The 19,898-nt window shown below is 43.2% G+C and overlaps 1 protein-coding gene across 1 annotated transcript in view; it reads right to left on the bottom strand.

The window, feature by feature from the left end:
* itpr1b (inositol 1,4,5-trisphosphate receptor, type 1b) overlaps positions 1-19,898 on the bottom strand; it is a 506,200-nt gene that overhangs the window by 218,590 nt on the left and 267,712 nt on the right. Inside the window, exon 38 of the mRNA XM_043708559.1 lies at positions 17,139-17,174. Coding sequence (XP_043564494.1) covers positions 17,139-17,174 — 36 coding nt within the window. The remainder of the gene's footprint in view (positions 1-17,138; positions 17,175-19,898) is intronic.

The raw sequence follows: 19,898 nt of genomic DNA, 5'->3' as shown, positions 1-19,898 counted from the left end.
TGTCAGAATGGTCTTACAGTGGATGTCCATTCATAACATCTACTGCTCAAGAATTGCCTCTAACTGAAGTCAAGCTAATGGTTTCAAACAATGTATTTATGAAAACCAGCACATAGATCTCTCTCTGCCCCATGGAAACAATCTCACACCCAGCAGGTTGTTAAATACATAAGCAAGGAGCCCAGAGTGTGCAGCTGTTCTTGAATCTGTTCAGGTGTACACACACGTTTAGTACTTCTGCCTGATGAAAGAGGGTGGAGAAGAGTTCTACTGAGTTGGGAGGGATCTTGGATTATGTTGGTTGCTTTCCTGATGCAGTGGGAAGCATAGATGGAGTCAGTGGATGGAAGGCTGGTTTCTGTGATCGACTGGGCTGTGTTCACCACTCTTTAAATTCTTTTGTTCTTGGGAGCAGCAGTTTACTTGCCATACTGTGACGCATCCTGGTAACAATTTTTCAAGAAAGCATCCTAAGAGTCTTTATGGACATGCCAAATTTCCTTAGCCTCTTGAGAAAGGTAAGAGGTGTTGTGGTGGTTTCTTGACTGGACCAGGGCAGATCGTTGATGGTCATCACTCCTAGGAACTTGACGCTCTCGACCAACTCCACCTCAACACCAGCAATACAGACAGGGATGTGCCCACATTCTGCTTCCTGAAGTCAATGACCAGCTCCTTCATTTTGCTGATGAAAAGACTGTTGTCTTTACACCATGCTTTTAAGCACTCAATCACTTTCCATCTTGTCATTGTTTGAGATCTGACCTAAAATGGTGTCATTGGCAAACTTGCAAGTGGATTTGGTATGGAATTTGGCCCCAAAGTCATGAGTATATAAGCAGTGTAGTAAGGGGCTGAGTACGCAACCTGGTGGGACACCGGTGTTGAGGAGTATTGTGGAGGAGGGGTTGTTGCCTATCCTTACTCATTGCAGTCTGTTGGTCACAAAGTCGAGAATCCAGTTACGGGGGAGGGGTGGAGCAGAGGTATAGGTCTCAGAGTTGAGAAATGAGTTTGTTTGGAATTATGGTGTTGAAAGCAGAGCTGTAGTCAATAAGTAGGAGGCTGACAGAGGCATCCTTGTCGTCCTAATATTCCAGGCATGAGCGTAAAGCCAAGGAGATTAGGTCTGCCCACGACATGCTGTGTCACTAGGGAATTGCAAGTATTAAGGCAATCTGGGAGGCTGGAGTTGATGGGAGCCATGACTAACCGTACTATGCACTTCATAATTAGAGGTCAGAGCCACTGGCAGTAGCTGTTGAGGCAAAGACTTTTCTTTGGGACTGGAATGATGGCATTCTTCTTGAAGCAGGTGGGGACTGCAGATCATAGTAAGGAGGGGTTGAGGATGTTTCTCCCACCAACTTGTCTGCACAGAATTGGAGTGCAGAGTCAGGGACTCCAGCTGCTTTCCATGGGTTTACCCTCAAGGCAGCTGAGCCAATGTCTGCGACAGTGACCACTGGTACAGATGCACCGGATGATAGAATTTCAGTGCCCTTCTGTTCCAAGTGAGCATAGCATGCTTGGAGCTCATCAGCAAGTATGTACTTTGTCAATGATTCTATACGAATTTGCTTTGTAGCCTGTTGCATCATCCAAGCCTAGTCACAAATAGGTGCCCATGCCGTTATCTGGGTCTCAAGTACAGCTTGGTTTTACCTCTTTGCATCTTTGATGGCCTTGCCAAGATCATACTAGTATCACCTGACGTCAATGCCTCAGATCTGGACTTCAGTAGGGAGTGGAGCACCCAGATCATCCTTCGTTTCGAACTGGGGGAACATTTGGATTAGACTTCAGTGCAGTCACCTAAACACCTACTAATCATGTCAGCAAGGATAGTGGCATACTCGTTTAGGTTGGCCAGTGAGTTCGAGAAAGGCCCAGTCCACTGACTCTAAGCCATCCCATAGAGGCCCTTCCGTTATCTCAGACCAACGCTGCACGACTTTCTGTACTGGGTCCTCATGCTTCAATTTCTGCTTGTAGGCCAGGAGGAGCAGCACAGATTCACGATCTGATTTTCCAAAATGCTGACGGTGAATGGAGCAGTCAGAAATCTTTTCTGGTTGTGCAGCAATGGTTAAGGATGCTCAGAGCTCTGGTGGGACAGGAAAATGCTGGTGGTATTTGGTTGGAAATTCTTGCGGTTAGCCTGGTTGAAATCACTGGCTACGATGAACAAGACTTCTCAGCATTCATTCTTGAGACTTTTCAGTATTGTCTACTTCTTCACGTGCAACCTTCGCTTCCACATGGGGTGGTATGGAGACTGCTCAGGTTAGCAGAGGTGAAACACAGGCAGCAGGTAGTAGGGGCAGCACTTCACTGAGGTGTTCTAGGTCTGGGGAGCAGTAACTCATCAGGGTCACCACATCGGGGCGCCAGGTGTTGATGAGGCAGGCACACAGTCCTTTGCCTTGCCAGAGGACGCTGAGCAGTCCATTCAGTGAACTAAGAAACCCTCAGAATGTAAGGCACAGTCAGGTATAGCAGGAGTGAGCCAGGTTTCTGTGAAACCAAGCACACAGCAGTCTCTCAATTTCCTCTGGTAGTGGGGGGGGGGGGGGGGGGGCAAACTTGGAGGTCAACAATCGTGTTTTGAATGGCATGGATGTTCGCCAGGAGAATGTTTGGTGGGGGGTTTCAGGGAGGAGGGGGCTTGAAATGCCTAAGTTTCAGTCTCACCTGAAGTCCAGGGGGTGTCCCCCTTTTGCTGGGTAGGTTGCTGCTCCTCGTCAATCCCAGGCTTTGGTGAGGGAAGTCTACTGTTCTTAAGAGTGAGTGCGAGAGTGACTGAGTGCCCCAGTAGGATCCTGGGCACCAGTAATGGCCTTGAAGACTCTGGGAGGTTGTGTGGTCAACCTTGGGTGTTGGGGAGGGAAGTCTGCTGCTCCCCAGCATTCTAAGATAAAGGAGCCAACTCTCAGAATTCAAACGAAATGGCCACTGATGTGAACTGTTTTATTCCTGATGAAGGGCTTTTGCCCGAAACGTTGATTTTGCCTGTCCTCGGATGCTGCCTGAATTGCTGTGCTCTTCCAGCACCACTGATCCAGACACTGATGTGAACAGTTCTATTGATCATCTACATGAGCTTCCAAATAAATACATAACTAGTGCATCCATCAGTTTGGCAAACAATGTGTTAAACCTGTTGGGAAAAGCTGTTGACTGCACAGCAACTGTGCCACGTTATAATCTGTCTGCACAACTTAATGCCATTGTGATTGAGTTCACAAAGTGCTCAAATTCAAAGTAATAACTGAGCTTGATGAATCATTTTGATATCACTTCACAGCAATTAGAGCAATTGGAAATTGGATTCCAGAAGTAATTATACAGCAAACAAGTGAGTTAGTTTCACATCCTGTTCCAGCTGCATTTCCGTTCTTCAGTTACTCAGGTGCTTACTGTTAACAATTGCATAACTGAACACAGCTTAAAGTTACTCTTGTTCACTTGGGCCACCCAACAGCACATCCAAGGGAGAAATTCAGTCATCATTTTTCTCAGAGCAATCCAGACGATATCGATCTACAACTAGGACAAACAAATCTGTATGTGCATATGATGTTTGGTGACCTCAGGGTGCCCTGAAGTACTTCAGAAATGACAACTTCTGAAATGTAGTCTGTCACTTCAGAGACTAAGATTCCATAATCAAACGGAATCAGATAATTTGTTTTAAGCAGCATTAGTTGGAGGAAGAAATTCTGCAAGAGAGCATCAGGAAAAGCCCCTGCTTATCTTGCAACTGAAAGGCTTAAGTAAAGTTGGGGCTCTGTTTAACAACTTTGTTCAAAGGTAACACCGTTAAACAGTACAATGCACCAAACTGTTGTCCTTGATAAATGTAGTCTTTGGAGTGCAGGTTGAACTAATGACTTTCTAACTTGCAAGCCACCACTGAGCAGAGCCTTATTTTCAGTCTGATTAGAAAGCATATCATGCTGAATTATTTAACTTCTGGTTAGCTTTCCCCTGAGAAATGCAAGATTTGACCAGCCCACAATACAGAAGAGGGTACAATTCCAAGAGATAAGATTCAACAAGTAAAACATCATAATTGATCCTGAATTCATAATCTTGCTCAGAAGTGTGTAGAAGGATCACATATAATTTTGCTGAGTGTTAGGTATCAGGGATAGACGATGGGAGGTGAGGGAAGGAGTGGAAGGGAGGAAATGAGAGACAAGATGGGAGAAGGTGAGGTGAGAGGGAGGAATCGTGAGGAGGTGGTGGATCAAAGCACAAGGCAGAAGTAAAGCGGGACTGAGTCAAACCACTTGGGCTTGTTTCTATAGCAGAAGCTGCTGTCAAACTGCCAGTGTTTTGCTTCAAGCTTCTGATATACAAAGGTGCTAACAGCAGCAAAGTGCATTCAGTAGCAATGTAGATTTTGACCATTTTCCACATGTTGTTTTAGGAGTAATTCTATGCCCATCATTCAGTAAAATCACAAGAACAGCCAAGTCTGACAAGCCAAGTCTGACAAACCAAGTTTCTCGCTTAGTCTAATTCCTCGAATAGTGGATCAGTTAGTGGAATTAACTCAAAACAAAACAAAAACAGGTGTATCTCATGATAAAAGGATCACCTTAATCTCAGTTAACAAAAATCCAAGAAACTCTGAATCAGAAATCAGCCCTGACTGAAGGAAACTTTCCAGCCGGTAATGAAAGAATCTGCAGCTGTGAAGTAGGAATGTGCATGTATCAGGTAAAGGTTAAAAGTTTTGAACATTTATCAAGTCTAACAATAGAACTGGATTGTGAAATGAGGAAGAGAATGTTGGTCAGATGTAATAGATTAAAGTTGTTCCCTTCAACTCCACTCCCTAATTTCATGGGAAAAAGTGTGGGGTTTCCTTCCACTTAGCTCCTTAAAATGTGTATGACTCAATGAATCACTAATTACTAAGAAATCAGTGTTTAAAAACAGGAAGTCTCATTACAATTGTACAGCACATTGGTGCGGTCACACCAGGAGTACAGAGGATAGCTTTCATCCCCGTATTTGTAAAGGGCATTGGAGGCATACTCCTGTGATGAAGGGGTTGACTTATTGACAACATGTAAACAGGTTAGGGCTTTCTTCGTTAGAGCTTGGCAGAATGAGGGTGACCTCATTGAAACATAAAAAGATTCTGAGAGAGCCTGACAGGGTGGATCATTGCATGTGCAGTGGCAACCCAAACTCAGTGATTTGGTTACAGAAAAAAGGGGAGACCCATTTAAAACTGAGAAAAGATAGATTTTTTTTCCTCCAAGGAGGGTACCGAATGTCTGGATTTCTCTGCTTCAGAGATGTGGAGGCTAGGCCACTGGAAGGATCTTTCTTTTTAAAAAAAAAATGCAGATTTTTGGAATATTGAGGAGCAGAGACCAAAAAAAGGAGTTTAGGCCCAGGACAGATTAGCAATGATCTTATAGAATTGGCAGGGCAGGATGTATGGGTTGTCCCAATTCTTATGTTTCATGTCAAGGCATTTTTTTTTTTTTTAAAAAAAAGAGTTTGAAAACATTAGAAGTTTGGCAGGGTTGGGGGTGGGGCAGGTATGGTGTTGGTGGTTGGAAATGGGTTAGGTGTTGAAAGGTTTACACTAGTTTTGGTTTGACCTTTCATGCCTTTGCCAGAACAGGGTTGGGCCCACTTTCAAAATTAAAGAGTGACACCCAATTCTGAGACTCCTGCCCCCAACTAAAATTTCCAATGGCACAGGATAAGGATGATCGTCACCATCCCAAATGCAGCACTCCCATCCTTCTCAGAAAAGCTACAAGAATGAGCACTTCAAACTCCATTCACCCATCCAGCCCACAGTGAAACTTGGACGGTGGGCCCATTTCTTTGGTAGATGTGGTTAACGACACCTCAGAAGTTGTGAATCAGGAGTGGGCTCTAGTCTTGAGCTGCAAGCCAAAATAAAAATGGCAAGGACATGCTCTTTGAAGTTTCCACTCTAACCTACTCAAAGCTGTCAATTACAGGCAGTCAAACCTCCAATCCAGATCACACTTCCATCTTGCGTAAATAAACATATGGGTATTGAAAAAAGCACAACCTATGAAGTGATAAAGATGCAAATCAAACAAAAATTTGCACTCCACCTGTTGCAGTGTCAATTTTGCCTACTGAACCAATTGCATTTTACACTCTTGGATCTCAGCCTAGTATTCACCAAAAAGGCCACTGGCTGCTGCATTAACATTAGCAAGCTGAATAGTTAGCCAGACACTCTTATCGTCAATGTTGGGCTGAGAAACACCACAACCTAAAACCCTTAAGATAGGAGATCGATTCCCCAAGAAAAGCAAAAGCTTGATTTTTCTTCGAGGTGTATTTGTTCTCTCTTCTGACCTGAACTCCTGATTATTCAGAACGGGATTCAAAAAGGCTAAAACGAATGGACTTCTGCTCTGTTATATATTAAACATATGATCTATCAAGCTGGGTCTTTATTTTGGGACATGACCTGTCCAATACGATTAGCAGCTGGGATCAGAATAAAAGCCTGTGCGTATCATCTCAATTCCATGACAATTTCAAAAGTCTTGTCAAACTGTCAAAAGATTCATTAATTCTGTACACATTGGACATTAGGAATATGAATGTAAAGGATGTGTGGGCTGTTGAGTGTGAGCATGAGACTGTAGAAGTGATATTAGGGTTAAGAACCACCATGGAGGAGCTATGGAAGAGGAGGTTGGTGGTGCAACAAAAAAAGGGGGGCGGGGGGGTTGAAAGGGCTGTCGGTCACCATTACACTTGGAACATGACCCAGTTAAGTGTGATGACCCTTCAAGTCTGCTGACTCCAGCATTTGCTTCTCTCCACTGCTGCTGTGGGCCTACCTAGGGAGGCTATGGGCAAAATGCAGCTAAGACACCTTCCCAGAATAGAAATATGGCTGGCAGTGGCCTCCAATGTTTGTTGAAACTTTATTGCTGGAACAGCACAGCAGGTCAGGCAGCATCCAGGGAACAGGAGATTCGACGTTTCGGGCACAGGCCCTTCTTCAGGAATGAGCAGAGAGTGTTCAGCAGGAGAAGATAAAAGGTAGGGAGGAGGGACTTGGAGGAGGGGCGTTGGAAATGTGATAGGTGGAAAGAGGTCAAGGTGAGGGTGATAGGTCGGAGTAGGATGGAGGCGGAGAGGTCAAGAAGACGACTGCAGGTCAAGAAGACTGCCTTCCTGACCTGCAGTCTTCTTCTTGACCTCTCCGCCTCCATCCTACTCCGACCTATCACCCTCACCTTGACCTCTTTCCACCTATCACATTTCCAACGCCCCTCCTCCAAGTCCCTCCTCCCTACCTTTTATCTTCTCCTGCTGAACACTCTCTGCTCATTCCTGAAGAAGGGCCTGTGCCCGAAACGTCGAATCTCCTGTTCCCTGGATGCTGCCTGACCTGCTGTGCTGTTCCAGCAATAAAGTTTCAACTTTGATCTCCAGCATCTGCAGACCTCACTTTCCCCTCCAATTTTTGCACAATTGGGGGACTTTCTATCTCATACTTCATGAAAATCCAGCCCTTCCTTTTACACAAGGCTGTCTCCCCTTGCAAAACAGGCATGTCAAGTAGGGCTCAGTGGCAACCCTTCCACCTGAACTACATGATTGCGGGTTCAAGCTTCAACTGAGAGACTGGAGCACAAAATCCAAAATCTTTAGACTACAGGACTGCTGCACTGTTGCAGGAAGCCTCTTTAAGGCAAGATATTTAACTGAGGCACATTCTACCCAGTCAAGTAGAGGCCAAAGATTATTTCATAGAATCACAGAAACCCTACAGAGTGGAAAGAGGCCATTTGGCCCATCAAGTCCACACCAACCATCAAGAGAGCATCCCACTCAGACCCACTCCCAACCCTAGCCCTGTAACTCTGCATTTCCCATAGCTAATCCACCTAACCTGCACATCTTTGGACTGAGGGAGGAAACTCACACAGACACAGGGAGAATGTGTAAATTCCACAGACACAGTCGCCAGAGGCTGGAATCAAACACGGGTCCCTGAAAGGGAGTGGTGCAAACCACTAGGTCATCATGCCCCCTTTGAAGGACCCCAGGAGTCCTTCCTGCTGTCCTGAGCATTGTTTATTCCTCATCTCATGCCTAAAATATTGCTATTTGCTGGGGTTTGCTGTGGACCAACTGGCTGTTGCTTCCTGCCCACCCCCCCAGTATATCAATTCAAAGAGAAATGTAGCAAAGCACTTTGGAACATCATGTGGTCACAAAAGGTAGGATAAAAATGGGAATTCTGCCCAGTGACAGATTCCAAGAGAGCTGTCCAAGGTCATTTGGTCAGCGTGTCGGTGCCAGCTCTCAGAGAACATACTCCCTTCTGAAGGCCGGGCTGAGAAAGGATTAAATTCATCCAGTGAGCAAGAATGGCAGACACTGCTTAGTCCTGAAAACAGTGACCCACACATGACCCTGCAACTCCCTAGTGAGCAGCATTATGCGCACAGCTTAAACTGCAGGATTTCAACATATAGTCAGACACAATTGAGACAAAGAGTCAATTTTTCCTCCAATGGCAAGCATCCCACTACCACACAAACATCCTGTTTAGATTCTCTGCCTATTGCATTATGTAAGTAGTTAACAATCAAGGCATTGCACAGAGTTCAACACCATTAGTGTGGAATACAATCCAATCATTCAGGAGGAAAGCACCTCGATTGCATAGAGGATTCTCAGATTCCATCCACTGGAAGACTTTCAGTCATTACACCTTTTCTCCTCAGTGCCAAAGTGCTGTATTTATTTTGCAGGGAGGATTTAGTAATCGGAGAGAGCTGCAAAGTAAATTAATCGTTCAGTCAGAAGCATTAGGCAAAGTCCTACTTCAGGAGGATTTCAGTGCCTAGACATTAACAACATCTCTAATCTCCAGAGACTTACCTCTGAGGAAATTCTTGAGAAAGGACATGGCAGCTTAAGGAAAGGACTCTTTCTACAGCACAACCTCCACACCACTTTACAAACAAAGAAAGACTCCAAAGTGTGGCAACATAATGAAGTGTTGAGAAGGATAAATATCAGCTAGGCCGCCATGCTCTTCTGTAAATGAGATCCTTTACAGCCAGCTGCAGATCAGATAGGACCTTCGCTTAAATGACTAATCTGACACTAACACTGTAGACAATGCAGCACTCCCTCAATCAGCCAAGTTTGTTTAGGTCTCTGGAGTGGAAATTCAACTCATACCTTTCTGATTCTGAAGATGTCAATGATAATACTCTGGCACAGTTCTCTTCATAAATACAGTGAAAGTAACAGAGCACAAACAGAGGGGTTTTTCTAAAAAGTCAAACCCACCCAGATTGGCTTAGTTCTTATTGCTTTCAATTGAGTCAAATGGTCATGATTCCAACCTCTATTATGTACTTCAGCACAAAGTACAGCCTAACACCTCATCAGTACAGTACTGAGCGAGTATTAGGAGTTTTGGAATGTCAGCTTTCAGATGGAGATTTACACTGGGACATGCTCGGTCAGACCAATCCGGAGAGCGTGCACAAGGAGAAACAGGTTATCCAGCTCAATATTCCTCTCTCTCAACCAATGTCAGAAGGAATGGAAAATGCCCATTTATCAAACCCCCAAGGTTTCAAGAGGCTCAGGGAGTGTTACTTGAATTAAATAGTGTTTAAGATAGCTCAAAATCATAAAAACAGGTCAGGAAGGGCCAAAGGCCAACTAGATACAGCCAGAAATCAGACTCACAGGTACCCTCATTAGTTTAGTTACAGGTACACCAGTAGAGTTCACTGACAGCCCGGGGGAAAATGAAAATTGTTCACACTTAGTAGAAATAGCTAAAGGAGATTACGGCAGAAGCTGAACAACTATCTGATGGCAGCTCCCTTCCAGAAAAAGTGGAAAAGGTCGGGGAAAACCCTTTCCTAAAACGAGGGAAAGGAAAGGGAATCTACCACACGGCAGACAACATTGATGCAGGCCGTCAAGAGACTTGCCAATGGGTTGCACACAGAACTGGGAGATCAAAAGAACAGAAGTTTCAAACCTCAACTAATCGAAGAATGGAAAGTTAAACAAGAGTTAGGGGCAGGATGCAGATCCAGACACCCTACAGGCAGCAAACTTGAATTTATTAAGCAGCAACCTCCTTGAAATCCAGTTTGTAAAGAATGCTTGGATTTAGAATGCTGATTATTAGAAGTGGGTAGCCAATGGTTAAGGCTCTGAAATGCAGCACAGCCGGCAGAAAAGTCTGTTCTCAAGCAGAATCGCAACATAGCACAAAGTGAAGATGGTGAATGTGTGCACTGTTATCCCAAATTTTGTACTGCTCTCTCCTGCTCATCTGGTAATAGAGTACTCACTCTGAACAACAAAGGAGAAACAATGCTAACCTTCATTCTTCACAAGCTACAATAATTCTTAGCATGGGTTCTTGCTACTCAACTTCCATCACTCGAATTTGATACTAGAGATGATCATGAGCTAAAGTGACCTTTATAAGAGGAAAGAATACTAAAATGGCTGCTGTAATCACTTGACCACAGGTCAAGGCAAGCCCAGGGAACCCATACAGAATGTACTATAAACTGGCTGCACTGAAAAATCACTATTTCAATAAAGATACAATGAAGCCAGACAATAAAGTTAGCACAGATTAATTTGCATTTTATGTCTAATTCACTTGCACATATTGGGAGATAAAAGGTTACTTGCAGAATGTTCAATATAAAGAGACAGGGTAGTGCAACTCAGGAATATGTAATTAAACTGTATTTCATTGGCAAAGCTGCAAATCACTGATTGAATTGAAATGAACAGGACCTGGAAATCTTCATCTTTCTCCCCACTCTTTCCACCCCCCCCCCCCCCAAATATCTCTCAAACTTCAACATCAGCACCTCATGAAAAAGCAACTTATGAAAACAACCATTTGAGACCTTCAGGATTTTATAAACTTTACTTCCAAAGAAATAATAATACAACAGCTAAGCAGCTGTGGACTCAGGTTTCACTCTCAACTCAATGATTCTTGCTTCTGCTTTGATCTTCCTTTGATAAGATTTTTAAGCTTGTTATCTGGGTCTGTTTGTGTTTGAGTCTATTGTTTTCATTTTAATGTTTTTGTTTCTTTAAATAGGTGATAGAAATTTCTATTTGCATCATTCATGAAAACTTGGAAACATCTCCTTCGTGATCTAATTAAATTTTAATTCTGCATGCTGGAATTCACCAAGACTGATTAGACAGCACCTTACAAACCCATCACTACTATCATCTAGAGGAACGGGATGCAAAACGTTCCTTCAGTGTCACTGGGACAAAAGCCTGGATCGAGGACCAGGAGGGATGAGGCCTAGTGGCATTTTTACTGTACTACAAATCCATAGACTTGGGTAAAGTTTGAGCAATCTAGTTCAAATCCTACCATGCCAGATGGCGGAATTCGAATTCAATAAAAAAAAATCTGGAATTAAAGACTGTAATGACAACCATGAAGCAATTGTTTCGCAAAAACCCATCTGCTATCTTTTTGGGAAGGAAATCTGTTGCCGTTACCTGATGTGGCCTTCACTCGACTCCAGACCCACAGCAATTGACACTGAATGGCCCTCTGGATAAGTTCATGACTAATCCAGTCTGTTGTGCTCATCCAGTGGTCAGGGAAGACCAAGTTAAAAGACAGAAAAAAGCAATAACAGAAGGTACAAAGCCAGGGCCGGTTGGAGACGGGAGGTGGTCACACAAGGAATCTCCAAGAGCAGGGAGCATTGCTGACATGAGGGATTCGACAAAGTAATGGAATAAGTAGGGGATAAATCCAAAGGAGAATGAGAAACTGGTTGTTGGAGAGGGTGAGGGGCAGAACTTTGAGATTTTCCACACCAAAAGATATTTAGCTTCCCTTCTTTTGAGACCCAATTTAAATTTGTTTCCCTCCAAGGCTGAAACAGCCAGGAATTAGGCAGAGCTGGCAACATTAGAGATTCAGCAGCTTTTGTCAACTTTTCATGAAGAACTGCAAATTTAAAATGCTGAAGTACCGTTGCTTAATCAAAAGGAAGGGCTGATCTCTATTACATTAGATACAGAATATCAGCGACACAGTTTTCTGGATAAAAGTGAAGTGATGGAGAAGAACAAAAAATTTCTATGTGGCAGGTGAGGTTTTATTGTGTTCAGTAGAAACTCACTTCATGCTGTCATGACGATGCACCTATAACTCTCATACAGAAGAGGGGGGAAAACAAAAGTGTCTAATTCTCAAATCAGCCTGTGGTTCAAAACAATTAGCATCACAGTCAGATTCGACTGCAAAGCATTAAGGAAAACACCCACTCCCAGGAAAACAGTTGCTTCATTGCTCACTGTAAGTGACAAATTTGAAAAAAAATCTACTTAGCCTCTCAGTCAGTACTGCATTAATTAGCAAGTACCTTGCTTACGTATTTGACAGCCCAAACTTCCCACTTCGCTCTGCTTCTCAGACCAGCCCACACTGCACTGCCAATGCATCACAGGAAGGGGAGGGGGGGGGGGGGGAGAAGAGAGAGAGAGAGAGAGCGCAGTCTGCATTCTCCACACCACCATCCACCCCCTCACCCACATCCACTGGCAATTACTGCTGAAGGTCACACATCAGCTGAGGGGCCAGAATTCCAGGAAACAAGCTGAGCTTATGTAACTGCATGACAAACGCTGGCAGCTGCCCAAGAATCGTGCAGAGAGCAGGGGCGGAAAGTAGGACAACCTTCAGCGGTTACATCACACGCTCCACTCGTCTGTCCCCCTCCCCAGCAGGAGAGCGAACACTTCAGTGACTTGGGCAGAACGCAAACAAGCTGCGCAGCTGGAAATGCTTTGAAACGTAGGGAGTGGTCTACTTGTGATTGAAATCAATGCTTTTTTTTTGGCTGGGAGGGGAGGGTGGGTGGAGGGGGTGTTGCCTTGTGCACATGATTTGATGTCTCAGCCTGCACCTGGGAGGTTAACATTGCTGCCTTTTTGCTTCAAGTCCAACGTTATTTGCAGCTGCAGAGAACACCCACCCCCTCTAAATAAGAATTAAAATACCTGAAAGTATGCATTCCTTTTCAACAATTGTTGGAAACCCAAATAATGCCGGCACACATCCCACTGTGTAATTTTCCCAAGCACCTCCCGAATCAGGACCTGGAACTGCATTTCAAGTCTCTCACCTTTTTACCTGAAGCTACTGAAAAACCTCCAGCCATCTGCATCAAGAACCTCCTCCTGTTTCTCACTGTCAATTCATTAAGAGCTAGGACTGTTAATTCATTTGTGTTTCAGTAAGAACAGAGAAGATGGTAAAAGAAAGGGGGTGTGCAGCATTGTTAATCAAGGGTAATATTTCAGGAGCTGAGATGATGTTTGAGGTCTCATCCACTGAGATAGTTTGGAACAGGAAGGGAGAGATCACCCTGCTGGGAGTTTTCTGTACGCCTCCGAAATTGTTCCAGGGATGTAGAGGAAAGGATAGCAAAGATGATTCTCGACAGGAGCGAGTGTCACCGGGTAGTTGTTATTGGGTACTTTAACTTTCCCAATATTGACTGGGAATACTATAGTTAAAGTAGTTTAGATGGATCAGTTTTGGCTTAATGTGTGCAGGTGGGTTTTCTGACAGTATGTTCACAGGCCAATAAGGGGCGATGCCATGTTGGATTTGGTACTGGAGAATGAACCTGGCCAGGCTTTAAGATTTGGAGCTAGGTGAGCACTTTGGTGATAGTGACCACAATTCAGTTATGGTTATAATAGCAATGGGCAGGGGTAGGTATAAACCGCAGGGAAAGAGGTATAGCGGGAGGAAAAGCAAATATGATGCAATTAGGCAAGATTTAGGATGCATTGGATAGGGGAAGGAAACTGCAGGGGATGGACACACTTGAAATGTGGAGCTTATTCAAGGAACAGCTATTGCAGGGCCAACATCCTGCCCCTTTACCACTCCTCCCCGACCCAGCCAGACTTGACCCAACACCGCAACATTGCCCACCAATCCCTGGACGCTTTCTCTCACTCCTGACACAGACCTAGCATTGCTTCATTTACCTTGGCACCTAGTACTCTCATACTGCTCCCACTTGGCAGCCGATCTGCACCCTGATGTCACACTTACCTGATTTAAGTAAGAGTCAAAATACGTGGTGCTGGAAAAGCACAATAGGTCAGGCAGCATCCAAGGAACAGGGGAACCTAAGTTTCAGGCATAAGCCCTTCGTCAGGGATGTTCTTGCATAACAATAACTGTCAAAGTGGTTATCAGGACCTTTAACGTCAGGAATTCAGCATCTGACCTGTTGGGAAAAATCAGCATGGGGTGGGTGGGGGAGGGAAGGCAGTGAGGCTTGCTTTCAGAGAATCTGAGTCATTCAGCGGAGATACAGACCCTTCAGTCCAACTCATCCATCCTGAACAAAAAGTTTCCCAAACTAAACTATTTCCCACTTGTCTGAATTTGGCCCATATCCCTCTAAACTTCTTATTCATGTACCTGTCCAAACGTCTTTTAAATGTTGTAAAACTGTACCTGCATCTATCAGTTCCTCTGGCAGTTCATTCCACACATGAACCACCCTGTGTGGGGAAAAAGTTGGCCTCAGGTCCTTTTTAAATCTTTCTCCTCTCACCTTCAAATACATCCCCTAGTTTTGAACACAGAGAGAAACAACCTTTTACTATTCACCTTATCTATGCTGTCATGATTTTGTGAACCTCTATGAAGGTCACTTCTTAACCCCTTATACTCCAGTGAAAAAGGTCCCAGCCTACCCAGCCTTTCCTTAGAACTCAAACCTTCTATTCCTATGAATATCCTAGTAAATATTTTCTGAATCTTATCCAGTTTAATAGTATCCTTCCTATAGCAAGGTGACAAAAACTGGACACAGAACTCCAAACATGGCCTCAGCAACATCCTATAGAACCAAAATAATGTCCCAAAGTTGTATGTACCTGAACCCAGAGATATCTCTTTTCAGCAACACTATCAGAATCCCCACCACTGATGTATGATTCACAGGTCTCTAGGTCCCAAGTTTCTCCTTGCAGCCTCTCAAACAAAAGCATAACATTAGCCACCCTCCAGTCCTCTGGCACTCACCCATGGCTGTAGATGATACAAGTATCTCTGCTAAGGGCCCCGCCATTTCTTCCCTAGCTTCCCACAGCATCCTGGGATATACTTGATCAGGTCCTGGAGAATTAACCACCTTTACATTTTCTAAGACAACTAGCACTTGTGCTTCTGTCATGTGGATTGTTTGAAACATGAATATCCATCCCCCACAACCCCCGGGCAAGAGTTCCCCAGCCTTCATTTTGCTCTCCACAGTAAAAACTGACAAAACATTTGTTTAGTTTTTCACCCATCACTTGTGGTTCTTCACACCCACTACAAAGGGCCAGGCAGGATGGAAGCACTGCTCTGTCTTACTGAAGGTGCACGGAGTGGAACCCCCTCTCAGAAACAGTGAGCTTCCTTCTCCCCGAAAGGAGGAAATTGGGTGAAGTGGCAAACTGTGCTGGAGACCACCATTCGTTGAAACATCAGATCCATACTGGTTTTGATTAGTGGCATCTCCTTCTGCTTTTTTACTTCTATAAAACAGAAAGAATGTTGCAAACCAACTCTCACCTCTAACAATAATTAGTTTTACAATTAGCTTTCTTAAGAATGGGGGTAAAAAAAAAGACTGGGAGTATCAACTTGTTTTTGTACAGTAGCAAAATGGAAGCCTTCTGTGCACACAAGAGGGACCTGGAGCACCGTCTGAGGAGTTTGATGAAAAATATGCGAAAAGCCTGGAATAATGAAAATGTCATTTGATTACAGGCAAAAAAAAAAGGGACTCCGAGAACTAAGTGGTCAGCCTATTTTAAAAATCTGCGAATCACTTACTTAAAAAGAGAGGATGGAAACTGAATAACTGGTTCCTTGAAAGAAAGTGACTTGTCATGGAAATGAAAACTGAAGAAACATTTCCTTACAATTACAAATATAGACATTACTTAAATGGAAAACCCTATGTTAAATGCAGAAAGGTCACATCATAAAATACCATATCTTCCCCTTCCCCAGGTGAATGTTAAAACCCTACATACTAAAAAAAAATTCTTTTCCTACGTAGTTATAACGTCATCAACTCAAAACACTTCAGAGTTAATATTACACTACAGTGATACTTGGGTTGGTAAACTCCTATTAGGCGTCACCATAGCAACACGTAACTGGAATCTTCTGGCTTTGCCAAAGCAGCAACTCTCAAGAGTTTTTTCTTTAAACCAAAGCACCCACATTCATGAAGAAAAGGCAGAGAGAAACAGATGAAGTACTTGAGCAGGAGGTTGATGCCACGTTACAAAGCTCAGCCTGGTCTCGGAATGCTATTGGAGTCCCAAAGCTGACAAACCTTAGAACCTTTGACATCCTGTCGTGGTGAGTGTCACAATGGGATGAGGCTCATCAAACCATACGAACCAAAATTAACTGGTTGAAAACAATAATGGTATCGCGACAGATGTAAAATTACTGATGATATACATATTCTTAAATGGTTCAGTTCAGTACAGTACAGACTGGTCACAAATATCCCAAGTGGATACTCTGTGATAAACTAGAGACCAAACTGGCTTTTCATTTTTTCCCCCCCTAAATGATTTCAGCAGGGTTCAAACCTGCAAACTCAAACCTTCCATTTGCAGCCTGGTCTTTCAATTTAGTTTGCAAATCATCAAATTCTCAGAAATTTGATAGCCAACAGCATTTACAATGAAAACTCAAGATAAGGCCTGAAACCTTTCCACTATTCAATTGAATCATAGTTGCTCTTGACCTCTTTTCTATTCACCTTGCTTGGCTGCAGATCACTTGATATCCTGACCTTACAGAATGTTGCAATGAAGAAGTAGTGAGGAAACCTGCTTGAGGCTGGGCATCTGCCCAAAAAGGGGGTCACCGCCTTCACTGGTTTGATGTACCAGCCGAAGGGAGGTATTTATCATGGCAACACAGCATGGAAAAGAACAATCAAACATGACACAAAAGCACTAAAAGAGCAACAACAGAGCACACAGCAATGGCACAAAAAGCATAAGTAAAAATGGTCAACCTCCGGCACATCCAATTCATCGTCAAATGCAATGAGCTGTCAAAAAAGAGGAGAGAAAAACAAGGAAGTTGAGAACAGAAACAGTAGTGCACAGGTGGACACAAATCTTTTACTCAAAATTAAAAGGTTAGATCCAGATAAGTCAAAGCTCAATGAATAGGAAAGCAAGACCGTGTCATTCAAAATTGTCGTCTTCTGCCTTTTGTAAAAATCAGTAGAATGCAGAAGTATGCACAATGACTACAAATGGGCACTGTTTGTTTGACTCAGTGTAAATGCTTGAAGCTAAAACCACATCAGGAGCTCTGCAAAATAACAATACAATGCCATTACCAGTGCAATCAAGAACTGGTGGTTTGAGGCAATGATGTGATATTGAATTAAACTTGGCCTGAGACACTCTTGGTTGTATCAAACTGCACATTATCAACACCCCACCCATAGTGGAGGGAGGCGGTCGTACAGTAAAGCAAAAAAGTGTGTGCTTCTTTTTCCCCCAAATTCTATCAGCTATTTCACATTGAGTGATGAATCAACTGCAGCTTAAAACACCAAAGTCTCGCGATAACACTCCTGAACACACTCCTCCCTAAAATCAACCACAGTGTTAACACGAACAGTCACACTTCTGAAGAAAAATTGGAAAGGGATTTGTCATCGTTTTAATGAAGTCCAGACAGTTCATTTCAAACTTTTAACCCTAATGAAAAAAAGTAATTGGAAAGGCTTTAACCTCATTCCTAATATGACTGCGACTCAATTAACCTCACCAAAATTATTATAGTTTTGGACATTATTCAGATTGAAAAACTAGACAGGATTTTATGCTTGCCAGTGAGAAATTCATCACTTTAAAAGATTTGTTACAGCGCTCTAGCATTTTCATTTACTTTTATTAGAAGCTGCACAAAAAGTTCTCTCACAGCCATAAAAACCATGTGCTTTTAAACTGATAGCACAGTGTACCTATTGATACAATGCTCCATTAAATAGCAAAATACCAATGCTGCAAATGATACAAGTGTACACTTTTAGAGTGTTACTCAAGTTCGCTCCTTTGTGGGCCCGACAGAGTCTGCTCAAAGCCCGCCCCCTAGTGGAAAGAAGAAGTTTTTAAAAACTTCATTGACAGACTCCACAGTAAAAAGGTTTTCTTCACTTTTCCCCCAGCTTTGTCTCAGACCTTGCACACAAGAACAGGTGCATTATTTCAGGCACTTCATTTTGTACCCTTCTGCAGATCAACTTTCACATGGAGTTTGATGGTTAATGATCATACCACCACCCTCTTCATCTTGCCCTTTGCTTCCCTCTTCAGACTGTGTGGAAAGAAGTGTTGGTTTCAAATAACTTACTTTACAGCTGACCTTTAATCAGGAGCTCGCTAAAAGTTGACATTTCACTCGAGAAGCTGAGAATGTTGAGGTTCAAACCTGTGGATTTACTCCAACAGAAAACGTGCCTCATCAGCTCTCTTCCTGAAAAGAGAGAGTACCTTCCCACTCTGATCCATGCTTGACACATTTAGCCGAAGTTAAAGCACAGAAAAATCAGTGCGAAAAATAACCAGGTTTCAAATTGTAGCTTCACTCCTGCCTTTGGATTTTTAAAATCAATGACACAAACTCTACTGATCCTGAAGGACCACACACCAAGGCCCTCTTCCCTTGAACAGATGGGCTGGAAAACATAGGAACAACTTTTTATGAAGGTATCTGCTTTACCAATGCTATGTTAGGTCAAAACATAATTCAGAATGACAACAGGTATCTTAGAACCATTGATAAAAATGGCTCACATACCTGGAAAAAGAAATGGATTTAAATTTTGGCTTTGAACGAAGTTCTCCACATACCATGGATCTAAAATCAGTGTTTCACGCATAATGGGGGATGCTGGGAAAAGGAAGAAAGTAAAGGAGGAAGATTGTTTTTCAAATGCATGATTTGTTTAGTGTGACGTAGTGGCAATATTACCAAACTGGTGATCTTCAGCCTGAGGCTAATGCTCTGGGAACTTGGGTTCAAATCTCATCATGGGCGATTCTGGAATTGGAATTCAATAAACTCTGGAATCAAAATAATTCAATGGCAATCTGGGAGGGGCGGGGCAGGGTGGTGGTGTTAACACCTCCTGGTTCAGTAATGTCTTTTGGGGATGGAAAATCTGTCATCTTACGAGTGACCTGCTGAAATGGCCTAGATACCCAATCAGTTCAAGAGCGGTTAGGAATAGGCAACAAAATGTCCACTTTGCTGGTGATACCCACTGCTCTTTGAGCAGAGAAGCACATTTGGTAAATTTAATTGGATTCCTCGTCTCAATGCATTTTCCAAAAGCTAACCTTTGCAAAGCAAAAAAAGTCTTCATCCATACTGCAGATACTAGTGGAAAAAATGATCAAGGATAAAACAACTTATTTCTCAGAGATTGCATTAAACAAGAGAAGTTTGCATTTGTGACATGAAGATAAGTTGACAACATATATTCTGGTTTGGGAAGAAATCCACATTTAAAATTTCCTGGAACGTGATGATTGTACATGTTGTGCAGAGACAAATTGGTACATTATCTTCTGAAGTGACTCAAAGGTAATTGTTTAGAGAGTGAGAAATCTCTCAATTTACAGTATTAAAGGCAATAATCTTTCAATGCGGACAGATGACACAGTTAACATTTAAGATTGCTGACTTAGCAGCTGTCCATGCCTGCAGAGGACCACTAGTACATTTAGAGGGAGGGGGGGAACAGAGGGGGAGA

Source organism: Chiloscyllium plagiosum, chromosome 18, assembly GCF_004010195.1.
Source record: "Chiloscyllium plagiosum isolate BGI_BamShark_2017 chromosome 18, ASM401019v2, whole genome shotgun sequence".
Classification (NCBI taxonomy): Eukaryota; Metazoa; Chordata; class Chondrichthyes; order Orectolobiformes; family Hemiscylliidae; genus Chiloscyllium; species Chiloscyllium plagiosum.
This window is presented reverse-complemented; position numbering and strand designations above follow the sequence as displayed.